Consider the following 21847-nt stretch of genomic DNA (forward strand, 5'->3'; position numbering starts at 1 on the left):
GCCTCTGTGCACAACCCTGCACATGGAGAGAAGCATCACCATGAGTGGCACAAACTCCTTCCTCCCTGGGTATAATGCATTGTACTGTGCTCCCCCAAAAAAAGATTTATTGGGGCTTCCCTAGTGGCTCAGTGGTAAAGAATCCACCTGCCAAAGCAGGAGACACAGGTCCAATTCCTGGACGAGGAAATCCCACACACTGTGGAGCAACTAAGCCCATCTTCCTCAACTATGCAGCCTGTGCTCTAGAGCCTCTAAAGCTTCACAGCCTCTAAAGGAATCAATATCTAGCCTCCAGAACCTAGAGACAATGAATTTCTATTTTTTAAGCTGCTCAATCTGTGGTTCCCTGTCATGGCAACCCTGAGAAACCAATGCAGTGAATTCAACACCACAGCCCTACTGTGGGAACATGGACCCATGGCTGGCTCAGCCACAGGTGCTCAACTGAGATTAGTATCTGTTGACACCATATACTCCAGGCTCACATGCTGAGGGGCTCCTGAGAGTGTAATGAAACAACTCCTGTCTGTCTCTTCCAGCTCTTAAAAGTGCAGGGAGCAGGAAAGCTAATGATTAGTTTATACTTCTGGAAAAAAAGACAGGAAGAAAAATTCCTTTATCATAAATTTCTGCCTTCTCAATGCAGTTTCACAGCTGGTGCCTGCAATGCCTCATGTGATCAAGGACAGTGGCATGTGGCAGGCGAGCATTCCTGTTTTTCATCAGTTTTACAATAAAACCTGAAAACTCTGCATCTTCCCTTCTATCACCTTACAGAGGGAGACTAAAGGCCATTGTGAATAAACGCTGTTTTTGCTTAGACCAGATCTAGCTTTTAAATACTATGTTTATTTTCCTCTCACCAAATCTTTTAACTTTGAAGGGAAAATCTACAAAAATCCTTTAAGTCCCTAGGGGTTTACTTGTTTAAAAGATAGAGCATAAAATATTTTGGCTTCCTTTCAGTCATTTCAGGAGACTACAGCTGGCTAAATGTAACACAAAATAAGTTTGAATTTGAGGGAGAGAAAAAAAACAAACCTCTGAACAAGTTTATTTTTTAAAGTCCTATGAACTGTGAAATGACTCTTCCAACCGATCAACTGGAACTGGCCATCATTTTCCAGTCTTGCTATTAATTACCATGATAACACAAAGGTGTGCTGGGAGGATGCTATCTGAAAAACACAGATCAAACTTCCTTCCAATTAAAGAAATTTAATTGAAACTTCTTGAATGTGAACACCTGTATTTAGCTCAGCTCTTTCCCCAAACCTCTCTACATTTATGATAAAGGAATTTTTCTTAACGGCATAAACCAAAAAGAGGAGAAAACAGCACCAGTTTTCAAAAGTTAGACCACTGATGAACAATCAGATCAGATCAGATCAGTTGCTCAGTCGTGTCCGACTCTTTGCGACCCCATGAATTGCAGCAAGCCAGGCTTCCCTGTCCATCATCAACTCCCAGAGTTCACTCAGACTCACGTCCATCGAGTCGGTAATGCCATCCAGCCATCTCATCCTCTGTAGTCCCCTTCTCCTCTTGCCCCCAATCCCTCCCAGCATCAGAGTCTTTTCCAATGAGTCAACTCTTCGCATGAGGTGGCCAAAGTATTGGAGTCTCAGCTTTAGAATCACTCCTTCCAAAGAAATCCCAGGGCTGATCTCCTTCAGAATGGACTGGTTGGATCTCCTTGCAGTCCAAGGGACTCTCAAGAGGGACTCTCAAGAGTCTTCTCCAACACCACAGTTCAAAAGCATCAATTCTTCGGCGCTCAGCCTTCTTCACAGTCCAACTCTCACATCCATTCATGACCACAGGAAAAACCATAGCCTTGACTAGACGAACCTTTGTTGGCAAAGTAATGTCTCTGCTTTTGAATATGCTATCTAGGTTGGTCATAACTTTCCTTCCAAGGAGTAAGCGTCTTTTAATTTCATGGCTGCAGTCACCATCTGCAGTGATTTTGGAGCCCAGAAAAATAAAGTCTGCCACTGTTTCCACTGTTTCCCCATCTATTTGCCATGAAGTGATGGGACCAGATGCCATGATCTTCGTTTTCTGAATGTTGAGCTTTAAGCCAACTTTTTCACTCTTCACTTTCACTTTCATCAAGAGGCTTTTTAGCTCCTCTTCACTTTCTGCCATAAGGGTGGTGTCATCTGCATATCTGAGGTTATTGATATTTCTCCCGGCAATCTTGATTCCAGCTTGTGTTTCTTCCAGTCCAGCGTTTCTCATGATGTACTCTGCATATAAGTTAAATAAACAGGATGACAATATACAGCCTTGACGTACTCCTTTTCCTATTTGGAACCAGTCTGTTGCTCCATGTCCAGTTCTAACTGTTAGTTCCTGACCTGCATACAAATTTCTCAAGAGGCAGATCAGGTGGTCTGGTATTCCCATCTCTTTCAGAATTTTCCACAGTTTATTGTGATCCACACAGTCAAAGGCTTTGGAGTAGTCAATATAAAGCAGAAATAGATGTTTTTCTGGAACTCTCTTGCTTTTTCCATGATCCAGCAGATGTTGGCAATTTGATTTCTGGTTCCTCGGCCTTTTCTAAAACCAGCTTGAACATCAGGAAGTTCACGGTTCACATATTGCTGAAGCCTGGCTTGGAGGATTTTGAGCGTTACTTTACTAGCATGTGAGATGAGTGCAATTGTGCGGTAGTTTGAGCATTCTTTGGCATTGCCTTTCTTTGGGATTAGAATGAAAGCTGACCTTTTCCAGTCCTGTGCCCACTGCTGAGTTTTCCAACTTTGCTGGCATATTGAGTGCAGCACTTTCACAGCATCATCTTTCAGGATTTGGAATCATTCAACTGGAATTCTATCACCTCCACTAGCTTTGTTCATAGTGATGCTTTCTAAGACCCACTTGACTTCACATTCCAGGATGTCTGGCTCTAGGTCAGTGATCACACCATCGTGATTATCTGGGTCGTGAAGATCTTTTTTGTATAGTTCTTCTGTGTATTCTTGCCAGATCTCTTCTTAATATCTTCTGCTTCTGTTAGGTCCATACTATTTCTGTCCTTTATCGAGCCCATCTTTGCATGAAATGTTCCTTTGGTATCTCTAATTTTCTTGAAGAGATCTCTAGTCTTTCCCATTCTGTTGTTTTCCTCTATTCCTTTGCATTGATCACTGAGGAAGGCTTTCTTATCTCTTCTTGCTATTCTTTGGAACTCTGCATTCAAATGTTTATATCTTTCCTTTTCTCCTTTGCTTTTCACTTCTCTTCTTTTCACAGCTATTTGTAAGGCCTCCCCAGACAGCCATTTTGCTTTTTGCATTTCTTTTCCATGGGGATGGTCTTAATCCCTGTCTCCTGTACAATGTCACAAACCTCATTCCATAGTTCATCAGGCACTCTGTCTATCAGATCTAGGCCCTTAAATCTATTTCTCACTTCCACTGTATAATCATAAGGGATTTGATTTAGGTCATACCTGAATGAACAATGGTAAGTGGCAAAAATGAGGGAGAGAAATCCTAAACCTGTACTGGAGAAAGCTAAGAAGCAACCCCCAAAAGGTTCCAGGAACTCAGCGACACTGTGAACTTCAGATGCAACAATGGAAGTCATAAGGGAAAGCTGGTTGAAAGGCTATTTGAGAACCTGTTATAGCTTCTCATCTTTCTCCACTTCTTCCAAAGTAGCATGTTTATTCCCTGGAGAAGGTCAAAACAGCAGGCTCGGGACTGGGCTGCCAGGCAGAGCTGAAGATGGGGTTCTCCATCAGTGAGCTTTTGCTGTGGAGTAGCTACCCCAAGAGTAAGAGGCTTAAAAGAGCAAATAGTTATTAATTCTCATGATTCCATGGACAGACTGAAAAGTCTCTAGTATGACCTCACTCACTTGCCTCTTACCCTCCAGGGGAGTTAGCTGAGACCTGTTCACAAGGCAACAAGAAAGGTTTCAGGAGCAAAAAGGCCAACCCCCAAAGCAAAAGCACTTTTCAACCCACTGATGACACATTCCATTGGCAAAACAAGTAATATGATCAAGCCCAGAGTCAAAAACACACTGCAAAACGTAGCAGGTACTTATTTTCCATCTAGCACAAGAACAACACTGAAAATGGGAGAAATCAGAAACAGGTTTATGTCTTGAATAATGACAGATGTCTTCTCACCCTCCTCTCCTATTTGGTTCCCAGGACATGGCAGCTATGCATACCCCTTCTAAAAGGGCACTGGGCAGTCTGCACTAGGAAACCTGACCAGTCAAAGGAAAGAAAAATGATCTGACTCCCGAAGTTCCCCCCAAGATAAGGGCTTGGCAGACAAGCCGAGAGCAAGGGCTAGCCTCACCCTGAGGGCTGCTTTCCAATCAGCTTCTTAGTCTGCTAGTGTTCAAAACAAGCAGACAGCTGAAGAACACCAGAATTAAGAAGTGCCAGAATTAAAAAAAGAAAAGACCAAGCACTCTAACAATATTTGTCTGTGTTGGTTGTGATTTGACCATATCAGTCAAAACTCAGAATTACATGCTAAAAAAGAGTAATTTTTTTTTTTTTGACTGTACCACATGGCATGCGAGATCTGAGTTCCCCAACCAGGGATCAAACTCATGCTTCCTGAAGTAATAAGTGTGGATTCTTAATCTTAACCACTGGACAATCAGGGAAGTACCAGAAAAAGAGTAAATTGTACTGTCTGTAAATTATACTTCCAACAAACTGTAAACAACAACAACAACAACAAAATTCTGAGGAAAGATAAGAGGGAGAAGAGATCTTAGAACAAAAACAAAAGCATTAATATCCTCAGGGAGCTTAGAGAAGAAACTGGAAAAATTGAACCCATAAAACAAACAAACAACAACTACTCAGAGAACAACAAAAAGAGTTCTTACATGAAATTAAACATATGAAACTAAAGAAAGCTCAATAGAAAAGTTAGAAAAAGCTCAATAAAAGGTTAGACAAAAGGACAAAACAGGCCATGAGCACCAAGGACTTAACAAGGGTCCCAAAAGAAAGATCAGAGAAAACAGAAAAGAAAATCAAAGGAATAATAGGGAAAAAGAAAAATCCCCCAAATTGAAGATGGTCAATTTGTAGAATGACATGTCCCAGCAAGTGCCCAGCACAGTGGACAAAAATAAACCCACACCAAAGTGAAATTTCAAAACAGTGGAGATAAAGATAATATAAGGGTGTTAAGAGTTCAGAGAGAATGAAAAATAGACTTCATACAAAGGATCAAGAATCAATGGCACCAAGCTCCTCAATAGCAAATTGAAAGCCAGCAGACAGAACCAAGAACTAAGAAATGATTTAGCATAGATTTCTATACCCAAATACCTGAGTCCCAGAGAGGCTAGAATAAAGACATTTTCAGACATCCAAAGTGCCGACAAGTTTGCACCCCGTGCACTTGGGTAGCTATCTGAAGCAGCAGTCCCCAACACTTTTGGCACCAGGATGGGTTTCATGGAAGATGATTTTCCCACAGGGATGGAGAGGTGGTTTGGGGATGATTCAAGCTCATTACATTTACTGCGCATTTTGATTACAATGTGAGTAAACCTCAGTGGCTCAGAGGTTAAAGCGTCTGCCCGCAATGCAGGAGACCTGAGTTTGATCCCTAGGTCGGGAAGATCCCCTGGAGAAGGAAATGGCAACCCACTCCAGTATTCTTGCCTGGAGAATCCCATGGACGGAGAAGCCTGGTGAGCTGCAGTCCACGGGGTCTCAAAGAGTCAGACACGAATGAGCAACTTAACTTTCACTTTCTAACTTTTGATTACAACGTGATATATAATGAAATAATTATACAACCCACCATTATGCCGCCACTGATCTGACAGGAGGCAGAGCTCAGGTGTAATGAAAGCAATGAGGAGTGGCTATAGAGATGAAGCTTCCCCAGTTTCTAACTGGCCACAGACAGGAACCAGTCCATGGCCCAGGTGTTGGGGACCCCTGATATGAAACACGTGTTTCACTAAAGCTGAAGGAAACAAACTAAAGGATATGGGGGAGTAGTGAGGAGGAACAAGACCAAGGGACTGGATGATCCAAAATGAGACAGAACAGGTTAAGTTCCTGAGCAGGAAGGGAGACACCTCCAAAGCCACAGCAAGGTACAGCTGCTAGCAACCAGAGACCCAGGCAAGAAGACAAAAGTCAAAGAGTAGAACATCTACTGGCCAGACAGGTGAGACTTTCCATGTAGCTAAGAGTTCGAGGCTGAATTAGTAAGGAGTATGTAGATAACCTGGCAAATGAAAAAAAAAAAAAAAAACCAAAGGCAATTTACTTAACTTTCAGAAAAACAAAACAACGGGCAAGTAAGGAAGCGTAACCACAGCACACTGTACAGCTCAGCTGCAGTTTGGACATCAGCTTTCTGTAAGCACTCAGTAAGCCTCACCAGAATATGACTGTCCTGAAGACTGGGAGAAGGGTGTGTGAACTGTGGAAACAAGGAGGGAAGAGAGAAGCAAATGCTCATCTTCCTTTCACCCATTCAGTGTAGAATTATTACCTAAAGTTGAAAAAAAAATGTAAATAGCAAGAAAAGTATGTAGTTTCCAGATTCTGGAGCAAACATCCAATGAACTAAAATAGTTTTAAAAGTTTGTCCACCTATGGGACTTCCCTGGCAGTCCAGTGGCTACGACTACGAGCTCCCAATGCAGGGAGTGTGGATTCGATCCATGGTCATAGAACTAGATCCTGCATGCCACAAAGATCCTGCATGCCGTAATGAAGATCAAGGATCCTGAATGCCCCAACTAAAACCCAGAACAGCCAAGTAAATAACTATTAAGAAAAAAAAAGTTTGTCTGCCTAAAGAGCCAGAAACAGTGGTGGTTGCGGGGGGTTGGGGGGGGGGGCGGGGGGACAGTGCTGACGGGAAGAGAATTAAAGGAGTGTTTTGCTTTTTAATAAAAAAGAAAACTGGAATTATTTGACTCTTCAATCTACATGTATGTGTAACTGTGGGCTTCCCCGGTAGTTCAGATGGTACAGAAACTGCCTGCAGTGCAAGAGACCCAGGTTCAATCCCTGGGTTGGGAAGATCCCCTGGAGAAGGAAATGGCAACCCACTCCAGTGTTCTTGCCTGGAGAATCCCATGGACAGAGGAGCCTGGCAGGCTACAGTCCATGAGGTCACAAAGAGTCGGACACAACTGAGCAACTAATGTCATATACAACTTTAAAAATGAACACCAATATCAAATAACTTACTAAATAAGAAAAATGCTAGATGATCAATTCTTTTGGAAAAATGACACACTTAGGATTTTTCAAAAGACCAAGGCAACCCATCACAACCCTTCTGACTTAGAGTATCTCCTTAGGACAGCCAGATTTCAAAAGCAAGAAAGGCCAGGTAAAACCACTTCCTTCCCAACCCAACGTAAGAATTATGGTACTGTCTTCAGTCCCGTGGGTGCCCACCCAGCAGGTCAGAGTCTCCAAGAGATATAACTTCAAGGAAGCTCTGGCAGGACACACTATCCTAACTTCCTATCATGTCTCCTCTTCCATTCCCCACTGACAGGCAGGGGCACACACCTGATTTAGAAGGAAACTTTCCTTGTTTAGTCACTCAGTCACGTCCAACTCTGCAACTCCGTGGACTGTAACCCACCAGGCTCCTTTGTCCATGGGACTCTCCAGGCAAGAATACCAGAGCTAGTAGCCATTCCTTTCTCCAGGGGATCTTCCTGACCCACGGATCAAACCGAGTCTCCCCCACTGGCAAATGGATTCTTTACCACTAAGCCACAAGGGAAGCCCAAAAGGATACCGTCCTCTCCCTTCAGCTCTGTCCCTTCACCAGAGCTACCTGCAGTGCTGAGCCTCCAGGACTGAGGGTTTCTTTAACCAAGTCCACAATATCACAGGAGCACCAATCGCCAGCAAGGCTAACCCCAGCTCACAGTACCTCCTCAATGAATTCAATGAGAGATGATAGGCACAACCTCCCCACAACGACCCCCTCCCTTCCTGAAGTCTACTCTTCCCGTATCTTTCCCTACATTTAATTGGCTCTGTTGCTTTCCTTCACCAGCCCCTACTATTTTATGGTCAAACAGCATTAGATATGGACTCAAAATACTATCCCTGTATTACTAACACATCAGTTAATGCCCTGTAGCCTGTTTTTTCATCCATAAATGGAAAAATACTTCTTGAGGATGGAGACCATGTGCTTATCTCTACATACTCCACAATATACTAAAGATATGCTAAAATATTCAGAGTAAATAAAGGAACACCTCTAAAACCATGCTACTGAGGAGCAATCTCCCATCAATTGACTAGCCTCCTGCTCCTGGCTCTCTCACCCAGAACCACCCTGGTGCACAACCCAGAACCACACCCCCTCGTCCTCAGCAACCTGAAGATTCAGTGCCAACTGCCAAGATGGAGAAGGGAAAGCAGGACATACCTGGAAGGAGGTGGGAATACAGACGAGCTTCAGATTCTCTTGTTCCACTCTTTCAGCTGTGAAGACAAAAGCCATGCTGGTGGTTTTTCACTCTCCTCACTTTATCTTCCTTGTCATACACATACTTGCTCAAAGCCAACAGAAAAGGTCTAATCCCCACCACTGACAGGTCCCTTTCATTCCATGTCCCCACCCTTGGTGAAAAGTTGGTAAACAGACTGCACATGTCACCAGACAAGGACAAAAATGCCTAAAGAGGTTAAGTACCAATCACGGAAAGAGAAACATCAGTGTTTGCTAGTATGTGTTTGGGATTATTCAAAGAACTTTGTACATATGAACTCTTTTAATCCAGGAACCCAAAGGTAACTTACAATTATTATTCCCACTTTACAGATGAGGAAACAGGTGCAGAGAGACAAAAATAACTGGTAAGCAACTAGCAAACAACAGAACTAAGATCTGATCCCAGGCAGTCTAGCGCCACAGTCTTAACTACATCTCTATATTGCCTTTTACAGACAAAAGCTAGAACGTGACTTCTGCATTTAATAAAAAATATAATCATTTATAGACCCCAGAGGACAGTTAAAAGAGGGTTTATTTATTCACTTAAAATTTGCACCTTTCCAGAAAGTTTGATTTAAACAAAAACAAAAGTCTTAGGAATTCCCTGGTGGTCCAGTGGTTAAGACTTGGCGCTTTCACTGATGGCCCCGGGCCCAGGGTTCAGTCCCTAGTTGGGGAACTAAGATCCTACAAGCCATGTGGTATGGCCAAAAACCAAAAAACCTCAAGGGATGCAGACAAAGAATGCCTCCTCTCATTTCAGTAAACAAAGGATGTCATCAAGTCATGAGTCACTGCACCCACCCTAGGCAGTACACTCTGAGAGGATTCAAGATGGAGAAAAACAGGACACTGGCCCCAGGTTAAGCTGCACATCAAAGGAGTAATTTCATTAAGCCCAGACTCTTGCATCTTCCCATACCCAGAAAAGCACTAAATTTATTAACTTGAGATCTGGTTTTTCCTTAATTAGCAGTAATCTTTTGATGTGCGACTACTGGAGTTTTGTGTGGTTATTTTTTTTGCAAAAACTCCTACATGTCCTGGCTTCTCAACGGTCCCTCAGAGCTATCTGAAAAGCTGTATCTGAGACTTAAGTCTTCAGTAATGCCCCAAATAAAACATAATTCTTGGGGAATTCCCTGGCAGTCCATCCAGAGGTTAGTACTCTGCAATATCATTGCAGGGAAAAGGGTTCAGTCCTCCTCAGGGAACAAGGGTTCAGTCCTCTTCAGGGAACTAAGATCCTGCAAGTCATGTGATGCAACCAAAAAAAAATCATAATGCTCAATTTTTAGGTTGAGCTTTTTTTTTTTCCCCCAGTCAACAGGGGAAAACTGTCTTATTAAAAAATGTCAAATCTCTTCAGTCACTGAATGTGCACCTAGGGAGGTTTAGATGGCACTACAACGAAATCTACAGTAATCCCTGTGCCCTAAAAGCCCTCCACACGCACACAGTGCTGAGGCACAAGGGTGTACCACACTGAGGCCCTGTTAGGCTAATGAGAAGGCTTCCAGAAGCCAGCATGCCTGCACCACAATCATTCCTTCAAGACAGAGCATTCCTGGGCTTTGTCCCCTGAGCACAGCCCCTTGGCACTGGGCAGAGGAGAGCAGCATTCAGGAAAGCCTCTCCTCTGGGCTCTGTTCTCACAAACAAAAGCAGGGCCGTCAAACCTGTTGAGCAGCCACCAGGGTTGATAGTTCCTGAGCCTTTCCTGAGCCCAGAGACACCCAAATCTAAATGAAGTCAGCACCTGCGGATAGCCACCAACTGATAGGTCACACCATTGCCAGGGTCACAAATAGGACAAGCCTGGGCTGGCCTCGATTTGTGTGCCTGAGGGACCTCCAGCTTGAAAGGGCTTGCCTGCCTTAGGATCCATGAGGCCAAATGCACGCGCACACACACACACACACACCACCACACCAATGATGATGATTAAGGTTCCATGGAAAACACACACACAGAGACACAGAAACACAGAGACACACACCTCACCTTAAGTCAGCTCCTCAGCTCCTCACCTGCAGCACAGCAGAGCAAAGAAAGCCAGGGTAACCCCCAGAGTTGGGTGACGGGGCCCAAGAATAGCACTTAGAGGAGGACAGAAATACTCACCTGACTGCAGGCTCCACATGGCTGGCACCAAGTTGGGCAGATGCCCAACCAGTGCCCGCTGCCTACTTCTCCTCTATATCCCCTCCCCCACTGTCCTGCACAAAACATCGAGTTGGCCCCAAGACCATACCTATTCGCTGCACAGCGTGGACAATTGTAGAACCACTCCCAATTCCCAGCACTTGGTTATTCTGCAAAGATAAAAAAAGAAGAGGGAAACTTTATTAATACTATATTTTACTCCCTCACTAGCACCCTTTCTAGAGCTATAAAATTATAAGGAATAGCAATTCACTGACATGGGCACAAAGCAGGTACTGTGGTCACAGAAATATAATCACTGAACCTCAAAGCTGGACTTTGTTCCGGTGCCCAGTGGCAACTTATCAGCAGAGCCCTCCTCCTTCCATCCTTGACAATGCTACTACCATTTCCTCCTCTTCAAAGATAAACTGAGGCAGGTTAAAACTTTTAAGATTTTATTTCAGCAAACATCAACTCGAATTCGGCAGGATTCAACCTAGCAAACAGAAAGGATCTCTAAGAAGCTGTATAAAATTAAAGACTTTTATAGCAGGAAGGGAGTAGGAAAAATAAAGAAGCTACTTTTGGCTAAAAGGGAGTTGGTTACTGTAAGGTGAATTCCTGTAGGGGATGGCAGGGGTCTCCCAGGCAGATGGCCTCACTAGTGCTGATCAGGCGATCCTTGATTGGCTGGGCTAAGATTCCATTTCTGGGGGAGCCAAAAGCGTAATTAAGTATCAGTTTGGTGACCTGTGGCTTGGCATAAGCAACTCCCTTTGGGGCCTGTTGTCTTATTTTTAACACTCCTCATATTCTACCACACAGAAATGGCCTGCAGATGAACACTGGAGGATTTTTGGCCAACTCCAAAGAGAAAGACCCTAGGGGAAAACAGCCTAGCTGTACATTAATAGCAGAAAACAGAGGTTTCTGACTTCAGTGACTTTTCATCTATCTTCCCACATTGTAGATGTCAAGTTTTAACATCCACGAGGCAGGGGGCTGACCACAGTCTCCTTCAAGTTGGTGGCATCACAGCAAACCTCAGAGACACATCAAGTCTACCATCCAGAGCTCCAACCAAAGCCAACAGAAGAGAGGAGAGTCTGAAACAACCTTGAATATCAAATCACATCAAGGGATCCTCATTTTGCACAAGTCTGCTTCAGAGAATATGGGGAGAGGGGGAAAGCTGAACTGGGAACATGAGAAACAGTCTTCATCTGGTGGCCATATAGGAAAGCATTCCATGAGTACAAAGGAGGAGAACCAGGCATCACACTACTGAGCCTGCCATTGTAAGAAAGGGGGAAGGGACCTGAGAGCAGAGCAGGGGCCCAGCCGAGGTCAGTTAGACCACAGACAGCAAAATAAGGCCAGGGTACTAACAGGAACTAATGTGGAGCTTGGTTCCTAAGCAACTTCCTCCGAGTAAGCTCTTCCCTGTTTAGGGCAGAACAGCTACAGGCCAAAGCAGCAGCTATCAGCTACTAAGCCCCTACAAAGATTTACAATGTTGATAAAGGTTGAATCTCACAACAATCCCTTGTGACCTCAAAGCCCCTCAGAGGTAATTCAACACCCCAAGGGAAAATAGATGGGGAAAGAGTGGAAACAGTGGCAGACTTTATTTTTGGGGGCTCCAAAAATCACTGCAGATGGTGACCGCAGCCATGAAATTAAAAGACACTTGCTCCCTGTAAGAAAAGCTATGACCAACCTAGACAGCATATTAAAAAACAGAGACATTACTTTGCCAACAAAGGTCTGTCTAGTCAAGGCTATGGCTTTTCCAGTGGTCATGTATGGATGTGAGAGTTGGACTATAAACAAAGCTGAGCACCAAAGAATTGATGCTTTTGAACTGTGGTGTTGGAGAAGACTCTCGAGAGTCCCCTGGACTGCAAGGAGATCCAACCAGTCCATCCTAAAGGAAATCAGTCCTGAATATTCATTGGAAGGACTGATGTTGAACTCCAATACTTTGGCCACCTGATGCAAAGAACTATCTCATTTGAAAAGACCCTGATGCTGGAAAAGATTGAAGGTGGGAAGAGAAGGGGACGGGACGACAGAGGATGAGGCGGTTGGATGGCATCACTGACTCAGTGGACATGAGTTTGAGGGACCAGGAGTTGGTGATGGACAGGGAGGCCTGGCATGCTGCAGTCCACGGAATCTGATTGACATGCAAAGACTGTCGCTTGGACATGACTGAGCGACTGGACTGAAAGGAACTGACTGAAGCGAAAATTTAAGACTTAGAAATGAGCAAGAGACTATTAGACTCTTACAACGAAATGCTGGAATCTGCAGGCATTATCTGATCCTACATGGGAGTGTGCCCCTGCAAATTCTTGCCCATTGAAATGCAAATTGTTTTGTGAAATCCAACTAATTATCCTATAGCTCTTGTTCAGTTGATGATAAGTCGATGATTAATCCAACTCTATGTGACCTCATGAACTACAGCATGTCAGGCTTCCCTATTTCCCAGAGTTTGCTCAAACTCACGTCCATTGAGTCAGTGATGCCATCCAACCAATTCATCCTCTGTTGCCCCGTTCTCCTGCCCTCAATCTTTTCTAGCATCAGGGTCTTTTCCAGTGAGTCAGCTCTTTGAATCAGGTGGCCAAAGGACTGGAGCTTCAGCATCAGTCCTTCCAATGACTATTCAGGGTTGATTTCCTTTAGGATTGACTAGTTTGATCTCCTGCTATCCAAGGGACTCTCAAGAGACTTCTCCAGATTTATAAGAGTTCCTGTAAATTTATTTAAACATTCCCTGACTGTATATAATTTTGTGGTTCTTTGGGTTTTCCTGTGAACAGTTTGGGTTTCCCAGGTGGTGCTAGTGACAAAGAACCCATTTGCCAATGCAGGAGATGTAAAAGACATGGGTTCGATCCCTGGATCGGAAAGATCCTCTGGAGACGGCCATAGCAACCCATTCCGGTATTCTTGCCTGGAGAATCCCACAGACAGAAGAGCCTGGTGGGCTCAGTCCAAAGGGTCGCACAGCGTCAGACATGACTGAAGTGACTTAGCACGTGAACAGGTTATAGCATTTTTTCCAGTTCCCTCAATTCAATGAGTCAAATTGGAAAAAAAAAACAAAAACAAAAAACCTCTGATAATGTTATTTTATATCTGTATTAATTATCATGATTTTACCTTTAAAAAAAAAGTCATTTTTTAGCAATATTAATTACTCCCCTACACAGCCTCACCTTGAATAAGCAACTACAGGAAGTTCAATTTGCTCAAACATTTCAATTAAAATTTCTTAAGAGTTCCAGCAACTGATTAACAATGAACTCATTTGCCAAGGGGCAGGGGGGCCCTTTGTAGGAGGAAGAAAGGTCCTGGAGACCCCTCGGGACAAACTCCCCATGGGACAAATGCCACAGGAACCTCCAGGGCGAGCCCATGGACCCCACTGCTGATTCAGTCCTTCTCAAAGTGAGAGGACAACTCTAGCAAGAAAAGACTGGAAAGAACGAGAGGTGGACCGAGTTACAAAAAAAACAACAAATCAAACGCTATGTCCCTGCTTCTAACTGGGCCTCTCCTACCTACACAGGGCTCTGCCCATCAACCGTGTTCCTGATCTGATGGAAGTCACTTTTACTGGCTCAAAGGTTACCAAATAACATCAAGAGGCCTTAAAATGGAGCTCGTATTAGGTCAGGAATCCACCCATGGTGGTGCCCTCATGAAGGTAATGCATCCACCAGCTGCTTAGCTACCTGGGCAAACCTCAACAGCAAGGTCTTCAAGACCAGTAAATGCTATACTACCACACAAAATAGATGAACATCAGAAAAATGTAAAAATCTTCAAGTAACGAAGGTGCTTCCTTAACTAGGGTGCTTCCCTGATGGTACAGCGGCTAAAGAATCTGCCTGCAAACGCAGGAGACACAGGACACGCTGATTCAATCCCTGGGTTGGGAAGATCCCCTGGAGGAGGAAATGGTAACCCACTCTAGTATTCTTGCCTGAAAAATCCCAAGGACAGAGGAGCCTGGTGGGCTACAGTTCGTGGAGTCACAAAGAGTCGGACATGACTGAGTGACGAGGCATTCATGCACACTCCCAGCAAACTAAGCAAACAAGGAAATGCCTTGACTAGGCAGGCTCTGCATGACCATCACATTCGACATGAAGCTAAGAGCTCCAGCTACACAGTAATTCAACTGCCAGATTCCTCATTTCCCCACTCTCCTGTCATCCAGCAGGCAGGGAGCACACAGATGAACTTGGGTGAATCACACAAGCTCTGTGCAAGGCTCTTCCCTTGGCTTTTTTTTGGTAGAGGCCAAGAATTGCGCAGACCTGCCAGGCCCAAAGCTCTTCAGCCCTGTGGTCTTGCTGCCCTGGAATCCAATGACTGGCCAGGAATCAGTGTAACAGCCAAAGCTATACAGAGGTGGCCCAACAGTAGCCAGGCAGGCTCCACCGGAGGAGCAGGCCCCTCCTAATGGCAACACTAAACCACAGGTCATATGTGCAACATCACAACTTGGCTCACTATGTCCAGTGGGGTAACCTCTTCTGTTGACCTACAGGAACTACTGTCCACCAACTTCTTCAAGCTCAGTCAGCCAAAATGCAAAGGCCAGGCTCCAAAGAGAGCATAGGAGGTTATAGACCTTTAGGAGAACGTGGCCCTGCGTGGTGACCCATGCTGCACCAGCAGACCTGAGTCAAGGATGGCTACCTAAGCCCTTCAGTAGAGAACTCTCCAAAATTTCCATTCACCCAGGAATGGAAGTAGTCACCACCCTGGAGCACCAAGGGCCTCGGGAAGGGAAACCCTAACACTCCAGTGATTCAGCCTGCAACCTCCACATGTGTCCACACTCCACACAACTCATCAGACATTTAGCAGGCAGGTCCCACTGCGACCAATGCCGAATGAAAATCAAGTTTACTACCTTCCAAAAGTTTACCCTTCATGGGATTGGGATACACACATAACTAGACCATGAAACATAAAGCACCTAAGAGGTATGGAGGACTACAGAATTTAAAGGAAGAATTCCTCCCCCTACAAGGCTAGGGAAAAACTGAAAGGAAGAATGGCCTTTGAACCAAACCCTGAAGGACAGGGTTTTAACAGGCAAGAGCAGCAGACAAGAGCATTCTAGGTAGAGGGTAATGACATGAAAATACAGCCACGTCCAGCAGTCTGTCCCTTCCAATGTTCTGGTCCCTGGGAGAGAGGAGAGCAGAGAAGGAAACAAGACTGTGGGCTTAAGGACCAGAATCAGAGCCTCTTATCCTTGTATCCCCTCCACCTGGCTCACTACTGGCTTGTAACAGATGTCATACAGAGGATAGGATGAGGCTAAGAGCAGAAGGGAGCTTCAGGAGGTGACAATGTATCACTTGGCTGGTCAGAAGAGACAAGACAAGGGCAACTGTGATCTTCTGGCCACAGGGAAAGCCTGAACAGGGAAAGCTGGTCCACAGGAAGGGTCCGTTCTAAGAACATTTCAAAGGTGGAACCAATAGAACCTGGCACAGAAGCTACCTTGATAAACTTACACAAACTGAGTATAAAACTGAGCAGGCCCTTGTGCTCTGTTTGTTGTTTGTAGGAAATAGGCTTCATACAGCCTCCTTGACCTTCCCTGAGTTCCAAAGGACAGATACAAGCAGTCACTATTCAGGTAAGGTAAGGAATGCAGAAGCAAGGGAGGAGCAGTCAAGAAACAAAGCGCTGTGAGGCAGGGTCCTGGTTCCTCCTCAAGGAATATACAGGACAACACATCTCTGAATTCTTTCACAGGAACTAAGGCCCCATCCAAGTAGAAAACTGCTAACCACCACACAGTTACCTCACCATCAGCCAATCAGAAGAAGGTCTACACACTGTGGAAGATAAGACTCTGACCTCCCTAAATGGTTAACTGCAATTAACGTCCCCTTTCACCTTAGGAGTAGGTTCTAGAAGTCTGCCTTCTCTCCAGGTTGCCAGCCTCCAAAACAAAGCAATCTTTTCTTTCCCAAGTTTTGAAAGCAAACTTGTCTTTCAAGGGGTGAGCAGTAAAATCTGAGTTGGCTAACAAGGAAACAATTTCAAGTCACAAAGTGCTAAAGGAAAATTTGGCCTTAGATGGAAAAAATGGATAACCCTGGAGAGGGCTGCTAAACCTTGACAATCAGGTACAGGACTATGATCAATAAACTTGTCTTGGAATTAAGTGATCTTGTTTGCAAAATACCCAGGATCAGCATCTTCTCCTCCCTTTAGCCACATCTCTGGCCACCACACCAACTACCTGACACATAGCAGGCACTCAACAAGTTCCCAGCACAGGAATGATATGAATGAATCAGGGATACAAAGTACAAAATACAGGACTTCTTGGTGGCTCAGTAATAAAGAATCCACCTGCCAATGCAGGGGACATGGGCTCCATCCCTGGTCCAGGAAGATCCCAGGAGAGCAACTAAGCCTGTACGCCCCAGCTATTGAGTCTGCGCTCTAAGGCCTAGGAACTGCAATTACTGAAAACTGTGTGGCCTAGAGCCCATGCTCTGCAACAAGAGAACCCACTGCAATGAGAAGTCTGCACACTGCAACTAGAGAGCAGCCCCGGCTCACCACCAACTAGAAAAACAGCTGGAGCAGCGACAAAGACCCTGCACAGCCAAAAATAAAGAATAAATAATTATTTTAAAAAAAAACATTCAAATAGTGTTGACATCTCAGGAAAGAAGTCTGCAAAGGCAAATGGTGTTAACTGAGACTGGGGTGAATGCCAAAAGGTCAGTGGAGATCTCCCCAGGATTGTCTGGCAACTTCAGGCAACAGGTGGCTGGAGGCTCTGGCCTGAGGTGGGGGCTTGAAAATTTTTATTTAACCAAATACATAATAATAATAAACAATGGTCAGGAAGACATAATAGTAATAGGATAATAAGAAATCTAACATACAAGTCTTTTCTATTTGTATAGATTTCATTTGCCCATTACCATTCACTTTCTCCAGGTATTTGAAATTTCAACTAATTGTCCCAATGTTGCAGCTGAGACACTGAATCCCAAAAGGAGAGCCAGATGACACATTCCACATTCTCTCTGTGAACTCCCATAGAAATTCCTATTGCTAACCAGACTATTACACCAGAACAGGGCAGCTATGTATCTGGGTGAAGGCCACTAGAACAGGAGTCACTGGGTTTGGGTCTGGGAGGATACTCGGTCATTCCTCCTACAGAACACTTTGAGCCACAGGTTACCACGCGGGCCCCTCCCACTTGGCCAGGCTGTAGGAGGATCTAACATCTATCCAGCAAAATAACTTCGTACGCGAAAGCATTACCAAATGTAAAGAATAAAGAACCATTATTAGAGAAAAGAGAATCTGATACCACTTTCCAGAAAGCAGAAAACATTAAAAGCCAATGAAACCCAGGAAACTCCACCTAAGGGCAGAGATACTCCACTTGGCTCCCTGCTCCCAAAATTCTTACAATTAAGATAATTGATTGTTGACAGCAAATCCAAAAGACTCCACCAAGAGGACCACACCCGCCACTTAGCCAACAAGTGGGGTCACGACCTCACTAACATTACATTACGACCTTACATTAACAGCTAAACATCTCCACATCCCGACCTTAAAGAAGATCTCCGGACTTCAAGTGTCCACCCGAGCCCTGCCAAAAGGAGGAGGTTTAAAGTCTTTGGCTCCTCCGCTTTCCTCCGGCAAGTACATTCAGGAGCCGGTGCGCGCCCAGCTAAGCACGTCCCTGGAGTTAAATTTCAAAACACTTTTCAAATCAGCTTCCCACCGACTTCCCTGGGCAGTGAAGCGAGGTGAACACTTCTCAGCAGTCCCAGTCTCTTATCTGTTGATAAAGGAAGCCACGCGCTAAGTCCCTCCTAACCCCACTCCGAACATCAGACACACACCACCACGCTCCACTTGGCAAACTGTTATCTGGCCTGACAAGTAGTCTTTAGACAGCTCAACTTTAGGGTACTCGGCCCCAACCAATTCCGTATTTCAAAGGCCTTGAAGGAGCAGGTCTCAAGGCAGGTCAAGTGCGTACTCTCTCCCCTCTCACGCAGCCCCCGCTCTGCCAGGAACTTGGCGCACCTGGCAGCGCTCAGAACCCACAGCAAGAGCCCATAAGGCCGAACAAGGGGGCCCAAGCCCTGAACTGCTCACCCTCACGTGGTTCTCCACGGCCGCGCGGCCAGCCAGCTTCTTGGCCTCCTCGGCCTTTGACATCGCGGACGGGCCCGGACAGACGGTGTTAGTCTCCCTGACGCCGGTACTTGTGCTGCCAGCGCCGAACTGCGAACGTCCCGGTAACTGCACGTGGGAACCCGGAACGCCCCAGCTGTTCCCGCCTCCGCCAGAGGCCGCGCCCCCGGCCCGCCCGGGCAGCGGGGCCAGGACCCGCCCGTAGAGGGTGCTGAAGGGCCCGGGGCGCTGCATCCCGCCGCCTCGCTCCAGCCTCCGCCACGGTCCCGCCCCCGGCTCCGCCGGAAGTCTTGAAACCCACGTACGAGGTCCGCTTCCGCTGCGGCGCGGTACTTGCTGGGAAATGTAGTTCTAGGACTTCAGTGACCGGAAACAGCGCCTCAGCCTGGACTACCAGCCCCACAATGCTCCGCGACCGGGTGCGCAAATCGAAGACGAACTTTGGTGTGACGGCTCGTACAGCGCAAGCAGCCCCGGATGGATCAAGGCTAGAGTGTTTTCTGTTTGCCCCCGTGTCTGAGATGGGCGTGTTGGATCTAATCCTGTTGGATTTCCTAGACGTAAGAACGTGGCGGCGTACGAGGCCTCAGGGCAGTCGCTCTTATGGAAATGTCCTTTTAGGAGTGACTTCTCTAGATGGACTCCACGGGGAAACGCACCTGCGGACAGCGGCTCACACTTTATTCCACCTTTAGACCTCCTTCCACAGGAGCAGGGCTACAAATTTAGAACCCCCAGCCTTAGGTGTTGTTCTGCCCTGCGCAGCATTGGATGGTGCGGTTCCCTCCAGATGGAGCTTGACTCGACGCCTATGTGTGACCTATAGAAATTATTGACTCAAAAAGGACTGTCGTTGAACTAAACAACTCTCTCTTTTCTTCCCTACCTATAAAGTGTCTTGCTGTGCGTGTCAACTGAAAAAAAGTACAATGTAAGAAAAGTGAGTTTCAGTTTTATTCTGGCAGCTTACTCGGGACTACAGCTGGGGAAATAACATTTCATCTCTGTGGAACTATTCCAAAAAGATAAGGGAGGAGCCAGTACATACATGTCTTTTTGGTCTTGGAAATGTAGTCAAGCGTTGTTGTTCAAGTAGCTCAACCACGTCAAGCTCTGCGACCCCATGAACTGCAGCCTGCCAGGATTTCCTATTCTTCACCATCTCCCAGAGTTTGCTCAAACTCATGTCTGTCCAGTCAGTGATGCCATCCAGTCATCTCCTCCTCTGTCTCCCTCCTCCTCCTGCCCTCAATCTTTCCCAGCATCTGGGTCATTTCCAATGAGTTGGCTCTTAACATTCAGGTGTCCAAAGTATTGGAGCTTCAGCTTCAGCATCAGTCCTGCCAATGAATATTCAGGGTTGATTTCCTTTGAGACGGACTGGTTTGATCTCCTTGCTGTCCAAGGGACTCTCAAGAGTCTTCTCCAGCACCATAGTTCAAAAGCATCAATTCTTCCACACTCAGCCTTCCTTATGGTCCAACTCTCACATGTATATATGACTACTGGAAAAACCATAGCTTTGACTATACAGATCTTTGTCAGCAAAGTGATGTCTCTGCTTTTTAATATGCTGTCTAGGTTTGTCATAGCTTTTCTTCGAAGGAGCAAGCATCTTTTAATATGGCTGCAGTGACCATCTGCAGTGATTCTGGAGCCCAAGAAAAGATCTGTCACTGTTTTCATCGTTTCTGCCATGAAGTGATGGGACTGGATGCCATGATCTTAGTTTATTGAATGTTCAGTTTTTGATACAGTCAAGCATGCATCTTGGTAAAATAAGACTGCTAATCACACACACACACAAAGATTCTCAAGTTAATGATTTTAGTTCTTTCCCAAGTATGGAAAGATGCAAGAATCTAGAGTCATTAAAATTCTTCCTTAGATACACATCTGAACTATCTAGAAGCCTTGTAGCCATAACACTAAATGCTTCATCCTTTTTACTCCATCCTGAATCACCCACGGAGAGCACTCTTGGGGCAGGGTTGAGTATAGCTGGATGATGAGTGAAACTCTTTCAAATCCTTTTTTACAGAGGGAATAGTAAGTGTGGGAGGATGCTTGTGTGCATGTGTGCTCAGTCACTTCAGTATTGTTCAACTCTTTTGTAACACCATGGACTGTAGCCTTACAGACTCCTTTGTCCATGGGATATCCCAGGAAAGAGTACTGGAGTGGTTGCCATTTTCTCCTTCAGGGGATCTTTCTGACCCAGGGATCTAACCTGAATCTCCTGCATTGCAGGTGGATTCTTTACCACTGAGCCACCTGGAAAGTCAAAGCAATGTTTAAAAACAAATCTAATGTAATCCCTGTTTACATCTTGATGGTACTCCATCATTTTCAGGATGAGTTCTAAACATCTTAACAAGGCATGCGGGGCTTCCCAGGAGCTGATCCCGACCTTTCCCTGGGCATCCTCCTCCCTCATAAGCACCAATCATAGCCAGCAACAGTTTCCCAGTGCACCTTGTTTTGTCATGTCTTCATGCCCAATGTCCTCCACGCATCCTTCCACAACCCTGGCCCCCAACTTCATCTTCGTCTGGCTAATGCCTCTTCATTTTCTAAGACCTGGCTAGGGCCTCACTTCTGAATAAACTTATCTCAGTACTTTTCACGCTGATATACATCGTTTGCCCACTAGAGGGCAAGCTTCTTGATTCGGAGCCTAGAGCCTGCGTCTTTTCTGTCTGTGTCCACAGGGCTTTACAGTAGCAAAGGTAGGTGCTCAGTATGTGGTTGTTAGCTGGCTGAACAGATAGATGCATTGGGTGATGCATGGACAAAATGAGCATATCAAGATTTTGGTACAAACCAGAAATTGTTTAATGGCTTACAGTTTATCAAAATATGATTTAACATATATAACATCTGATTGAATTCATATCGTATAAATAAGTATGATGGAATGGAAAGAATAAAGAATTAGATTAAAACACACTACTATATATAAAGTAGATAAACAA

General features: G+C 45.2%; 1 protein-coding gene across 1 annotated transcript in view; it reads right to left on the reverse strand.

Moving 5' to 3' along the window:
• RPIA (ribose 5-phosphate isomerase A) overlaps positions 1–19168 on the reverse strand; it is a 35188-nt gene extending 16020 nt beyond the window's left edge. The window contains exons 1-3 of the mRNA XM_061432597.1: positions 18834–19168; positions 10753–10813; positions 8430–8485 (exon numbers count right to left, since the gene is read on the reverse strand). Coding sequence (XP_061288581.1) covers positions 8430–8485; positions 10753–10813; positions 18834–19106 — 390 coding nt within the window. The 5' untranslated portion in view covers positions 19107–19168. The remainder of the gene's footprint in view (positions 1–8429; positions 8486–10752; positions 10814–18833) is intronic.
• Between the last annotated feature and the right edge of the window lie 2679 nt (positions 19169–21847).

Source organism: Bos javanicus, chromosome 11 (assembly GCF_032452875.1).
Source record: "Bos javanicus breed banteng chromosome 11, ARS-OSU_banteng_1.0, whole genome shotgun sequence".
Classification (NCBI taxonomy): domain Eukaryota; kingdom Metazoa; phylum Chordata; class Mammalia; order Artiodactyla; family Bovidae; genus Bos; species Bos javanicus.